Source organism: Helianthus annuus, chromosome 17 (genome assembly GCF_002127325.2).
Source record: "Helianthus annuus cultivar XRQ/B chromosome 17, HanXRQr2.0-SUNRISE, whole genome shotgun sequence".
Classification (NCBI taxonomy): Eukaryota; Viridiplantae; Streptophyta; class Magnoliopsida; order Asterales; family Asteraceae; genus Helianthus; species Helianthus annuus.
The window spans coordinates 146516108-146530775 of NC_035449.2; the positions used below are offsets into that span (position 1 = coordinate 146516108).

Here is a 14668-nt window from a genome sequence, read left to right on the forward strand (position 1 = left end):
TACGAGATTATTAAAAAAATTAAAAATGTTTACAAATTATGTATCATCTCAATTGTTAGTAATTACTTATATTATGAATTAGTTTGATATTATTATAAAGTTAAAGATCTAATTTAGATGATTGTGAAAATACAAGTATAAGATTGCCATCTAGAACGGCAGAGAATCAATCCATAAAGACACATTAATCAACCTGTTTTATTTTAACCCGAGTTTAACACGTTATTTGATCCGCCTGTCTCATTCAATTCCCCAGATTTTAACCCGAGTGTAACATGTTATTTGATCCACTTGTCTCATTCGATTCACCAAACTTAATACAACAATTTACTATAAAAAATAATTTCTTCATTTCACTTAAGCATACGTTTTTTTATAGGTGAAGGGAAGTATAATCAACAAGTATAATTAAACGTAGTAAACAAGTACTTAGGGGACTAGGGGTGGTTTACTAGTGATAGAATCTATCACTCCCACTATCCAATCAAGTCATGCCATGTGCACAACCAATATTCTATCACTAGTGATAGAAATGTAGAGGGGGTGGTATCACTAGTGATGGTATCACAACCTTTTTTATTTATTCCATCAGTGTACAACTCCTCAGCACTAGAGTACAACCCACCATACACAAAGTTCCAAAGTTTAACGCGTGACCACCACAACGCGTTAACTCTTCCACGCGTGATGAATTGAGTGGCGGCGGTGTATAACGAGTGACCAAATTTCATCACGGTGTATAACGACCTCCACCCCGGGTCCTCTTAAAGATTGTAATTAAACATCTAATAAACTTTATATTAAATTTAATGAAAATGACACGTGGACTAGTGCATGATTTATAGTAAAAAAGAACATAACCTTTTCTGAATAACAACACCACACTTAGTTTCCACAGGTGTGAACTATGAAGTGTGATATGGGTTTAATGTCTTCCCTCCACCACTATTTTATTTATTATTTTCTCCGTTATTTTATAACCCCTCATATTTCATCTAGTTTAACATTCAGTCCCTTCAAGTTACAATGAAAGAACTGACCTGATCAGGGGAGGAGCTTAGTGGAAATCGGGGGTGCAACCCCCCCCCCCACCTCGAATGTTTCGGTTGGAAGTGTAAACTTTTCGATTTTTCGTCCGAAAATTAGGATCCCCTCACCAATTATTTTGTCTAATATTTATATAATATATAAATTGTGTCCCATGATTTTCCGCCCGCCCCCCTCTTATGAAACTTTTAGTCAAGTTCTGTCACTGAACAAGGATGACATGAAAACCTAAAATTACTTTGAACCATGAAACATTTAATATAGGTAATGAATAGGGGATTTAGGTATAACACAAGACAGTCTATAATCATATTCTTTTCAGAAATATAAAGAAGGGTATAACACTAGATGATAGACGTTTGATTACTCCAATTTGATATGATATTCATTTACTCACATTGAAGGGTATAGCATTAGATTAAACACTTTTAATTACTCGTCATCATTATATTCATTTACTCACATTGAAACCAAGTATATTAATATAATATACAGTATTAAAATTAAAATAAATAACGTTTTGAAATTACAAGAGCATTCATAGTTAAGTCTCCATCTTTTTCTTATATCTCGAAAAGTTCGAGATTTACTCTATTTTGCATCTTCATGATTCTTCATATCTCCAAAAATTTAGACTTTTATGAATAATCATTCTTCAAATATAGTTCTACTATTTATCATCTCTATAAACGTTTGTAGATGTCTAGAGAAAAATAATAAAATAAGTGTATGTGAATTAGAATTATCATCAGATTAAACATAAAATAATGAAATATGATACTTAGTTCAATTCTAGTGATAAAGATAAATATTTTATTGTGAATGCCCGATATATTCTACTTCCGTGATGAAAATCTCAACAAGTTATTTTTAACCATATTGATAATAAATCGATATATTCTACTACGTCAACACAACTTAGAAAAGTAGTAGTAATATTACGACATAAACCAAAACAACAAGGGAGTGAAGTGTAACATTCCCTCCTTTTCTTATACCGCCATTCATACCAAAACGCGCTAGAACCGCATTCTCAACCCCTCACCGGCACCCCCACCCACCACCACCGTTGCCGGCGGCACAAGCAGCATCACCACCATCTCTAACCTCGTTATACGTACATAATTTCACACAAAAACATACATATATATATATATATATCTATATATAAATGAGGTGTAAGAATCACAGTACCGATCTCAGCAGCATCACCGGCGTATGCGCTACGTGCCTCCGTGAACGCCTATTCACAATAATCCTTACTCAAGAACAATCTCAACCTCAGCCGATAGATCTGAACCGTTGTAATTCGAATTCAAAGAATCCGACGGTCAATCGTTCGGTTTCTCCGTATATCAGCCACCGAAAATCCGTCAACAATCCAGTTGCAGTTACTCAACGGCCGTACATCAAACCTCGCCTCAGTCACAGCGTATCGGATAGAAGAGTCTACAGTTCACCGCAGATAGCGGTTACTACCGGCGGTTGTATCGGTAGTAGTTCATCAAACTCGAAGAAACCGAATTTTGTTAGGTTTCCGTCTATTTCAAATCTGTTCAGGTCTAGCAGTCGTAACGGAGATCGTAACGAAAATTGTAACCGTAATGGAGATGCCGATTTGAGACCTAGGGTTTCGGTTTCGAGTTGTAACGGACTGAGCGGTAGTGGCGGTAGGCCGTCGTCGGTGACGCCGTCGACGTCGTGGTGGCGTGGTCGTCAGTCGTCTGTAACTGCCTCTAACGGCGGAGTACGGAAGCAACGGTTTGTTTCGGATCGAGGAATGTCACCGGTGCGAACCGATGATGACGTCAGCGACGGTTCGAGCGCGAACGAGTCGACGGAGTCGTGTAAACAGACGCCGGTGAAGACTCAGGTCCGGCGCGGCGGCGGACAGAAGAGGGTGACGGAATTGATTTTTTGTCCGTTAGTGAGTGCGAGTCCGCACCGGATGTTGAACGTGAAAGGAAAGCCGCCGGTGGATTGTGGATATTCCGGCGATGTAAGAGCTCCGGTTGTGCCTCATATCTCACATGCTAAATCGTTTTCCGGCAATAGGTCACGGAAGCTTGTTGATTTTGGGAGGGGTGATCTGAACCGTTGATTGTTTTGACCGTTAACTCTGACCATGTGGCCGATTACTTTGACCTGATGGTATTATTATGGTATATATACGTTTTCGTATTTCTGTTTCTTTCTTATATTTTCTTTGTTTTTTGTTATAGACTTTTGAATTTTTCTAAATTAATAAACAAAATTAAGATAAAAATGTTTAAATTTATATTTTTGAAGGCATTTTGATTTATAAAATTGCTAAAAAAAATTAGTTTTAATTTTATTATAAAATGTCTATTGTAGGCTGTTGATTTTCTAGGGACTCATATGGTAAAATTTTCAACATATACAAATCCTAGTGGCGGCAATAGTTGTTTTCGCCCATCGGGTGAAATGGGCGGTGGAGTTAATAGTGCCAGGCAAGCTGTCTGACACTCCCCTATTGGCCCAACAAATTTACGATTTTATCCCGTTTTAAAATTACGATTTTGCTATCAGTGTAAAATTATGTTTTTGTCCCCACTTAAAAATAAAATTACGCTTTTACTCCCAGCTAAAAATTTTAATTTTTCCCTTCGCTTAAAATTACGACTTCGCCCCGTTTAAATTTACAGCTTTGCCATTAGTTTTCCCCCTTATAATTACGATTTTGCCATCAGTTCAAAATTATGTTTCTACCCCGACTTAAAAATAAATTTACGCTTTTGCCCTCAGGTAAAAATTTCAATTTTGCCCGCGGTTCAAAATTACGATTTTGCCCTGTTTAAATTTACAGTTTTGCCATTAGATTTTTTTTCCTCATAGCCACGTTACGAATTTACCCTCAAATTAAATTTATATTTTCTCCGTCGTTTTTGTTTCTTTTCCTGGTTAAATCACAATTTTTACCCCAGTGTAAAATTACAGTCATGCCGACAGTCATGCCGACAGCTGCCTGACACTCCCCCATTGGTCCATTTAATTTACGATTTTATCTCTTAATAAAGATTATGATTTCGCCACAGTTCAAAATTACGTTTGTCCCATCGTTTTAGTTTTTTTTTCGCAAAAGTAGAAAACTCTTTTTTTAATTGGTTGACTCGGTTTAATTTTATCGTCAATGGGCTGCATAACACTCGCTCATTAGTCCTAAAAAATTGCACTTTTGCCCTGAGCCGAAAAAACGGTCTTATCATCGTTTTAGTTTTTTTACTAACAAAATGATAATAGTGTTTTTTTAATTGATTGAGAATTATTCAGTTATCGCCCCACAACGCGGGCGGGGCATCACCTAATTAATCTACATAAAAGAAATTCATTACGAATACTTGGAGTGATTTCTCTAGTCGGTTTAAACAAGTTGAACTTGTAACAATAACATTATATTGTTTTACATAATTTTAAATGGACTTGCAAGTCAACGTGTTTAGATTTTGTACAACGCAAATATAACCTATTTAATTATTTAGTCTAGACTAAAGGAAATTTTTATGTGATGTGTTTTACATTGTATGATATTTTAAACACCCAGAATTATTGTTTGCTGATTCATAATTATCCTGACTTAAATACGAGGAGATTGATCCAAAACTATGTATGTCATTATTGCAATGCAACCGTGTTGTTGATGATTTTGATGTTGATATGTTGTTATTAAATAATCATTTAAATCACAACCCATTATGGAATGTTCAGTATATTTTTCGAAACCCATGTCACATCAGACTTAAAAATGTTTCAAAATATATCTTTGTTTGGCCGGCTTTTATTGGCGAAGAATATTGTATAAAAAGATTTTTTTTTTTTTTTTAACAGAAAGGAGAATTTCATTCAACCAAAAAGCTAGCCAGCAGCTAGCAAAAAAACGTACAAACCCTATATCATCTAATCCATAATCATATTTGGGCCCATATTTGGGCCCATATTACACCCTTCCATAAATTTGCTCTGTTGTTCTTGAGCCATAAATAAGTGCTTTCCATAAAATCCTCCAAGATAACTCGAAACACTTTTTCCTTTCTGTATAGCCAGATTTTCCACAATGTAGCCACCGTGACACTTTGCGGCCATTTTCCTTTTCTTTGTTAGTGCTGCATTTTCCATCAGAAGCAATAAGTCCCTTACCGAGCCACTCGAACACAATCCATCCATTCGAATCCAAGTACCAATCAACCACCAAAGAGCTCTCGTTGCAGGCACAGGATACTAGTAGGTGGTCCACCGTTTCCTCCATCTGACCGCAATTTGGGCAGAGTACGTTGCCCACCTGCACTCCTCGTTTGCTAAGTGCGACCTGTGTGGGGATCCTGCCTTGGACATATCTCCACGCCAACAAGTTGGCCTTTGGGATTGCCCAGTTGCACCACTTAATCCCGTCCAGATTGGTGATTTGAGGACCGAGCGCGTTGAGAGCGCTTTGAGATCGGCTTTAACTGCTTTAACTGTGAAGGCTTCGACTAAGTCTGTCATCCAGCCCCAAACATCTTTGCCACCTGTTATTTGGTAGCTCCCCAGTCGCTCCATCATAGAATTAAATTCTGCCCGGCACTGTGCGTTTTCCCGGTCAGCGATCCACTTGCAATCCCACACCACCCCTTCGGTTGTCGATTTGTAATTTTCTTTAACGAACGCCCTTTTATTTTCAGTCAGCCTATATAGACTAGGATACGAATCCTTCAATCTGCAATTTGAAAACCAAACGTCTTCCGAGAATCTAACCTTTTCGCCACTGCCCATCTTACACACCAAATTTTTGTAAACGTCGATGCCTTTCTTTTCAAAATCCTTATGTATTGCTGCTATGTTTTTCCATATGCCCGGTTGGTTTTTGTTTATTGGAATCAGCTCTTCTTTCCAGTTCCTGCCATGTAACGCTAAGATGACCTTGGCCCACAGATGCTCGTTATCGTCCCTAAGCCTCCACCACCATTTGAGAAGTAGTGCCATGTTTGCTTCTTTTATGCTTCCAAGCCCTAACCCACCCCTCTTTTTTGTCGTAATGAACCTCTCCCAACCAACCCATCTTATTTTGTCGTTGGATTGCTCGCATCCCCATATGAACTTGCGTCTTATCCCTTCCAGAGTATATACAACTTTCGTTAGAGCCTTGTAGAGAGATAAATAGTATGTCGGCAAGTTACCAAGTACCGCTTTCGCTAGAATAACCCGACCCGCAAAGGACATGAATCTGCCTTTCCATCTTGATAATACACCGTTGAACCGGTCCACCACCAGTTTCTAGCTAGCAACCCTATTCATATTACCTCCCACAACCATCCCTAGATAATTGAAAGGTATAACACTATGGCTGCACCCAAGGGTCGTGGCCACCTCCGACATCTGAGAATCGTCTAACCCCACACCGTATACCTTACTTTTAGATTGGATAACTTTGAGACCAGAAGCAAGAAAAAAAACAACGCAGAATTCTTGCAAGGTTCTTAGCTTGTTCATTGTTACCGTTACCCACAAACATCACATCATCCGCGTAAAACAAGTGGGACACCGTGGGTCCCCCAATCGGGAGTTTAATGCCGCTAAACAGCCCCGACTCTACCGCACGCTCCATAATTAAATTGAGAGATTCCAATGCCAAGATAAAAAGGAATGGAGACAGCGGGTCTCCTTGTCTAAGAACCCTTTCGAATGCAAAACCGGGCGAAGGGGAACCATTAATAAGACTATCGCTGAACCCGCATAGAGGATGCCCATTATCCAACACCTCCATTTGGCCGGAAAGCCCATGTGCATAAGGACCGTAACTAAAAACTTTCAATTTAGGCAATCGTACGCCTTTTCAAAATCGACCTTGAAGAGGGAAATAATTTCCTTCGATCTCTTGGCCCACGAGCAAAGTTCATTTAAAATCAAGGGGCTGTCAATAATATTCCTTCCGCTAATGAAGGTAGATTGTGTAGGGGAAACCAATCCGTCGATCACAGTTACAAGCCTGTTAACTAGAACTTTAGATACCACCTTATGAACTAGCCTAATCAATGAAATAGGCCTGAAGTCGTTGGGTATTTTAGGGTCGTTTGATTTGGGGACTAAAGCGATAAAAGATGCACCACTTGCCTTACATAGAGAACCATGGGTATGAAATTCGGCGACAACGTCAAAAAGCGGGGACTCGAATGAAGACCAAAACTTTCTAACAAAGGCGAATGACATCCCATCCGGACCCGGTGCTTTGTCGCCACCGCAGTCCCAAACAACCGCTTTTAGCTCTTCTTTTGTGAACGGTGCTATAAGGAAGCTTTGCTGGATCGGCGATAACTTTTTGAACCTTACATGCTGGTGCAGTTATCTGTCGACTTCATCTACGTTCGAGTCTTAGATTAGAACTGATTGTATATGGCACGAAAAATGAGGAAATGGAATATATAGGTAATTCCGCTTGAAATGACACGGAGTCATTTCAAGCGAAATCAACAGAATCGTTTCAAGCGAAATTAACAGAATCGTTTCAAGCGAAATCAACAGAATCGTTTCAAGCGAAATCATGTGTTAGTATGTTTGAAGTGATTACGCTTGAACATGTTATTCCGCTTGAAGTTATTTCAAGCGGAATCACATGCCTATATATATATCCTTCCGAGCGAAATCAGTAGTAACGTTCTGTTTTCCGACGACGAAGCTCCGTCGAAGTGTCTCCGTGTCTATAATAGCTTTCTGATCAATACAAGAGACAATTAAAAGTGAATACAAGCTAAACAAAGACAGAATCAATGAATTCCGCCTCTGATTCTGTCTGAGCACTCTTCTGATCGACTCGTTAGGTCGTTTCTCGATCCTACATGTGGTATCAGAGCTCAGGAGGAAGAGTTCTTACCGTTTAGCTCGTTTTCGCTGGAAAAATCTGATTCCTACACCTTCTTTTCGAAATTGAACAAGTTTTAACAGATAAAATAGCCTGAATTTTTCACAACATAAGAGAAATTGTGTTTTAACAAACCCTATAAAGAATCAGATCAAAATTCGGCCTAAAAAAGCTAAAAATGGACTGAAAACCTGATTCCGCTTGAAAGAATCAGTGAGATTCCGCTTGAAAACTGTCTGATTCCGCTTGAAATTTGTGGTATTTTCAAGCGAAATAAGACATTCCGCTCGAAACCTGAAGTAATTTCAAGCGAAATAGGTGATTCCGCTTGAAAGTCACTTGATTCCGCTTGAATTGGTGACTGATTCCGTTTGAGTTGGGATTCCGCTTGAATCATCATTTTGATTCCGCTTGAGATTACTGATTTCGCTTGAAACTGTATTTTACTTGAAAAACTATCCTGATTTCGCTTGAAAGTGTTTTGTGTGAAAAATTGTTGACTTTAGTTTGAAAAATGGCAATGATGTTTGATGAAAAAGAAAATTATTATTTTGAAAGGTTTAATGATTGGCATCGTGGGTTTATAGATGATAGTTATAGAAATGTGAGAAAGGATGGTTGGGTAAAAAGGTTTAAATATTTTGTGTGTTTGAAAAATGAGACATTAGATGATCTAGAAAACCGATATGGAGTTTTACTTGGTTACTTAAAGGATCATGAGATATTTTTATCAGATATGGAGTTCGATCTTTCCTCGATGTATCTAACCTTATTGAAATCACTGAGCATGACTATGGTTCCTTCCAGCGAATTCCGAATCACTAGCAGTTCCTCCCACAAGGCTTTTCTACTTGCGTCATCATTAGGGGCGTAAATACTGAATACAAAGAAATCCCCCTCCTGCCCAATAATCTTCCCTCCAACCACAATGTAATTCCGTTTGGTGATAATCCAATTGCTTTTGAAAACCCCCGGATCCCACAATGATATCAATCCCCCAGATCTGCCAACCACATGAACAAGCGCTTTCTCACATGGAGTGTTATCCCATAATCGATTAGGGTGTTATCCCACAATCGATTGGCTTGCACCTTAGTCATATTACTAAGTTCAACAAGAGTACACCATAAAGTAACTAAAACAAGAGGACACCTAGCCAGGAACTAGTAAACCACACACTCCATCAAAAATACATACAGTACACCATAAAGCAGAAACATTAGAAAACAAAAACGTTAAAGTTCCTTCAATTCTCTATAGTCAATCTAACTTCCTTAGTTTTATACTTGACCCATAAGTACCCTAACGCCTTTGTTTCTTCTCGCACTTTCGCTAATGACGTGTTCTTGCCTTTAAAGATAACTTCATTCCGCATATTCCAAATGCTCCAAATGCCGATTAAAATTATCGCATAAAAAGCTTTTTTTCTTCTTCATTGATCCATGCATGTATTGTTTCGTTCGTGTCTCCACAAAATCTACACAAAGTCGTGTTGACCGGAATATTTCTTTTTTGCTAAAGCGTCCCTGGTTGGAAGTCGTTCTCGTCTTGCTCGCCACACAACTATACTCACTTTGACGATAACCCATTTATTCCATAGAAAAGTGAAGTGCGGTTGAATGGAAATAGAATTTCGAATGGCTTTTTTAACCAATTTAACAGTAAACGCTCCAGCATCATCAAGAGTCCACCGCCATGTATCCGGGGCAGCCGTGAGACGAAAAGGGACATCACTGGACAATAGAGTATAAAGCCCAACAAGCTCTGTCACTTCCGTGACTTCCGTGCATGGTCGTTTCCACACCCAACCCCAACCCATTCCGTTATTATCCAAAACCCATCTATCAAGGACCGAACAACCTTTCTCCGCTTCTAACTCGAACAAAGCTGGAAATGTTTTTGCTAAAAGTTCGTTGCCAATCCAAATGTCTAGCCAAAAAAAGATACCCGATCCTCTACCAATGATCCCTTTTAGGCTATAAGGTGTGGTCATGACCCTCATGGTCACCATGACCCTCCACATCAGCGTCATGTCACCCACTTCTAATCCATCATCCAAAACCACTATCCTAATGGTGTGGTCATGGCCCAAACCACTATTTTCTTATTTTAATTTATTTTTGTGAAAAGGAAAAGGAAATATAGAAAAAGGAAAGGTGGCTCATAGTTGCCAAGGTTTAATCCATGCACACCATAGTGGATGATCCAAGGGGGTGGTGTAGCAATCTAATAATGGTCTTATGTGGCATTAATGACCCAAACCATGTCCCCCATACCCTTTAGCCTTATAGCTTTTTTAATATCTATACCAACTTTTAAAAACTCACCCGAGATACCAAAGCTATGCTTCCAGGGTCTGACATTAGATACCTTTATCGGGATGGCTTGCCAACATCTAGAGTTGTGATGAAGAGACCAAATGGTTTTCCACCAAAGGCCGTTCGGGTCAACCTTGAAGCACCACCACCATTTTGCTAGCATTACTAGGTTAGCGTCTCGAAGCGATCCGAACCCCAAGCCCCCTCTATCAATAGGAGTGATGACACTTTCCCATGCAATCCAACTATTTTTAGTCTTTTCCTCCGTCCCACCCCAAAAGAAATCCTTCCGTAATTTTTCTAAGGCGGATATAACTTGACATGGAGCCTTATACAAAGAGACATAATAAATCGGATGAGCAATTAGAACTGACTTAATCAAAGTAACCTGGGCCCCGTAAGAGAGGTGTCTAGCTTTCAAAAAGAAAGCCTACCACGGAACACAACAACGGGCTTCCAATTTTTTTACAAGATTCATATTTGCACCCACCCAAAGCCCTATGTCACACCCCAACCGATGGCGGAATCATCGGGGCGCGATACTAGGCGAATCAGATTGCTCAAGAGAATCCATAGCAACTATAAAGCGACAATATTTATTTCATTTGTTATCCCATACTAACAAACAATACAATCACATAAGTTATCACAGATTTCTTATCCTCTCGAACAATACAAATCCGACAACCTAGATTTTAGGTGAGTTTCTAGACTTCCTAGCTTGATTTGATGTAGACTGCGACTAAACCTGCAACATACGTTAAAACAACATCAATACAAAAGTATTGGCGAGTATACAAGTTTTGATAGTAGCGAGAAATTAACAGTGCTGCGAATTACCAATTACATAAATGAGATACCTCAACATACATGCATATGAGACAGATACTACCAGCTAAGTCACTCGAGCTGCGATTGCGATTGCTATTGCTATTCATCATAACCAGACCCCATCGGGTTCTATAGTACTATACTAGTTAAGGTGGGACCTTGCGAGTATGAGTCCTAATACATATGTAACTAGCATCACATGTAAATATGCATAACAGTTATTCGCAAGTGATAAACAGTTTAATTGAATAATTCATTTTGATTAATGTGATTTGATAGAAACGTATGTTACACCCAAAATGCGATAAAAAGGGTTCGAGTATACTCACAGTCGGTGTTCAGCAAGCAAACACAACTTGGTTGGATTAAAAGGAGTGCGTCTGAGATTAGCCTGGTTATAGTTTGATAGCGTAAGCGATGAATGGTGCGTTAAACGGTGGCGAGTGAACCAAGTGTCGAGTGGCAATCCGATCGGATGGCTATCCGATCTGTTAGCCATTCGATTGGATGTCAATCCGTTCGGATGGTCATCCGATCGGATGGCCATTCGATTGGATTGACATTCGTTGGTAAGGATGTGTTTGTGTATGATGGCTTTGAATTTTTCGTTGTAGCATTTTGAAAACAGAGAAGTATCTCTGCCTTTCATGTCATCGATCGAACGGTCGTTCGATCGGATAGCTGTCCGATTGGCAGGACACTTAGTGAGAACAAGTTCGTAGCAGGATTGTCACTCGATCGGATAGCAATCCGACCGGATGGCAATCCGATCGGATGGCAATCCTTTAGTTACTGATGATCTTTAAAGATTGTGAAAATGGTTAAGTGTTGAAATCCAATGGCACCCACTCGGATGGTCATTCGATCGGGCGGCAATCCAATCGGGCGGCAATCCGTGCGGCATTTAGTTGGTCTTTGAAAAGTTGACTAAATATGGGAGTTCAAGTGCAATCGGATCGGACGACAATCCGATTGGATGGCAGTCCGTCCCAACGAATCTAATCGTCTTGACTTGATCATTTGGAAAAGTTTTGCGGTTTGCTCGAGACGGTGTGATAACGTGCTAAACAACAGAAACCCCATCAAGACCCAAATGACCCGAACGAACAGGAATCACCCTGATCTGATTAGTTAACTGTCTCAAGACGGTTGTTCATGTTTAACCCGAAATCGGTAGTCTCTCTGATAGAACTCAGATCTAGAACCTACACATCACTAAGAAGGAGTAAAAGATCAGAACGAGCTCCGATTCTATTGGTTTTGAATGCATTAAATGTAAAAGAGTTGAAAGAAAGTTGGAAAAACCATCTTTCTATCCTTTTAACCATGAATATGTGTAGATCTGTGCAGAAACATTGTTTAATCTTGTGGAAATCCTTTAGATTTGAGTTGTTCTTGGTGGAATGAGGCCAAGACTTGAAGTTCATAAGAACTCCATGATAACATCACCCTATAACACATCAAATCCACTGATTTCACGGTTAAAAGTTGAGATTCAAAAGAGAAAATGATTAAGAAGTGCGTGTAGATCATAGAAGTACTAGATTTGAGGTAGAAACTTACAAGAATCACGAGAAATCGAGAGAAAATAGCCCCAAAGCGTGCTGGTCGAGTGAGAGTTGTCACATCACTTGAACAGTGATGTGACAAGGCTATTTATAGGTGAAGAGGAGAGAGGTGGTGCAAGGTGTCAGATTGGATGGCTATCCGATCGGGTGACACTTTGATCGGATGGCAATCCGATCGGATGGCCATTCGATCGGTTGGTCATCCGATCGAGGGCATCTGGCGAGTTGCGTTTCGACGTTTCGTTTTGTTCGTTAAGCATTGCGATAGTTTGGTTACACATTTTCTTACCCACATTCTTATCCACATTTCAAAGTCTGCGATGCGATAATCGAGTTGCGCGTTTCGAATATGCGTTGCATTGCATTGCGACACATCACGGCTATTAAGGAGGGTAGAATAGGTCCTCACTCAACGTCATCGTGAGTGTTAGTACGTGCGATGTGATGTGTTATAGCAATATAGTATGCGTAATATGCGAAAATACTGTGAAGTAGCAATGTATTCGACATAGGCACATTATGATTCGAATCTCTGGTGCTAGGCGTAACGAGTATAACGAGTATAACGAGTAGTAACGACGCATGAACGTGCGGGCTGTTACAGTCTCCCTTGCTTTAGGAAATTCCATCCCGAAATTAATCCACAAGGAGGGTTGCGAGGATCAATGCGAGTGAGAATAGCGGTAAAAGCGTCAACATAAGCGAGCGATCGATCGAAGTTCGACGAGCGAGGGCGTTGCGAAGACTGGGTGATGACGATGAGTAAGACGATTTGTATAACAAAAGATGGAAACACACGAAAAGCGACCCGAAAGTGTTTTGAATTCTCGAAAAGTTGATTAATTCAAAAGGTTTTGAGAAAATTTGTTTATGAAAAACCTTCCCACTGTGCGGTGTTAAACTGTTTCGATGTTCACACCAGCGCTATGAGGGGGTTTTATTAGGTTACTAAAAGATTTTAGGGTGATTAAAACTCGTCTTACAAAAATTTTCTCGTCACGCGACATTAACTTGAGTCGATTGTCACACCAACGTTACAAGAGAATCTCGTTTTGTACAAAGGTTTTGATTAAATTTTGGAAAAAGTTTGTAGGAAAAAGGTCGGCCCCGCATGGCACTTTTCCATGAAAGTTTGACAATATGGCTAAACGCTTATATATAGGAAGTACCAGCGGTGTATCCACCACGTTATAACCATATGGCTTCCGTTTCGTGAGGCAGTGTCATACGTGTCAACATAGTACAGACAGATTTGCGATGACTCGATCCAAACGAGAAAGGGTTGGACCAAGTCTTGAAAGGCGAACTGGGTGATGAAGTCGTTTTTAAACTCAGTTTAGTGACACGAGTGAGTGCGATAGGCGGTAAGCAGGACACGAAAGTTCGATAGCATAACACAAACATAATAAGCAAAGACGGCGGCTAAAAACGTAAAGCGATAGCGACAACCGTGGAGCGATAGGCGACGATCGATGCGTTGCAAGCGATGGGAATACACGATTTGATTAGATTAGACGACACCACAATTTTGACCAACATTAAGCCCCACATGGCCTTTTTCCACGAAAGTCTGCTAGTACGGGTAAAACACTTATATATAGGAAGTACCAGCGGCGTATCCACCATGTTTTATCCCTATTAGTTTCGTCTCGTGAAGCGAGGTCATGTGTGCTAATCATAAGACAGATAACTTAGATAACGGTAAGCGATAGCGATAGCGATAAGCGATGAGCGATAGAGCAAAACACAAAACGATAGAGCGATACACACGATAAGCGATAGCACGATACACATAATAAGCGATTGCGCGATACACGTAATGAGCGATAGCGCGATACACATAATAAGGGATTGTGCGATACACGTAATAAACGATTTGAGATTGCGAGATAGATTCCGGCGATAATGCGATTGCGAGCATGCTTGACTTACGAAAAGTCTAGCGATGACAGCTTTGAGTTGCGATTGAGATTGTTATGCCTTGCGATGTAGTTTAGTGTCGAAAATAGATTTAATAGTATACTTGGTCTAATAACGCTCAACTTGTATGGCAC

General features: G+C 39.8%; 1 protein-coding gene across 1 annotated transcript; it reads left to right on the forward strand.

The window, feature by feature from the left end:
* The first annotated feature begins 2218 nt into the window (after positions 1–2218).
* On the forward strand, positions 2219–3148 carry LOC110875357. Its single transcript, XM_022123555.1, has one exon. It carries the CDS (start codon positions 2219–2221, stop codon positions 3146–3148), a length of 930 nt encoding a protein of 309 aa, XP_021979247.1.
* Positions 3149–14668: the final 11520 nt, after the last annotated feature.

Excerpts from the sequence above, each read along its gene's own strand:
- LOC110875357 (XM_022123555.1), top strand. The coding sequence starts at position 2,219 with ATGAGGTGTAAGAATCACAGTACCGATCTCAGCAGCATCACCGGCGTA.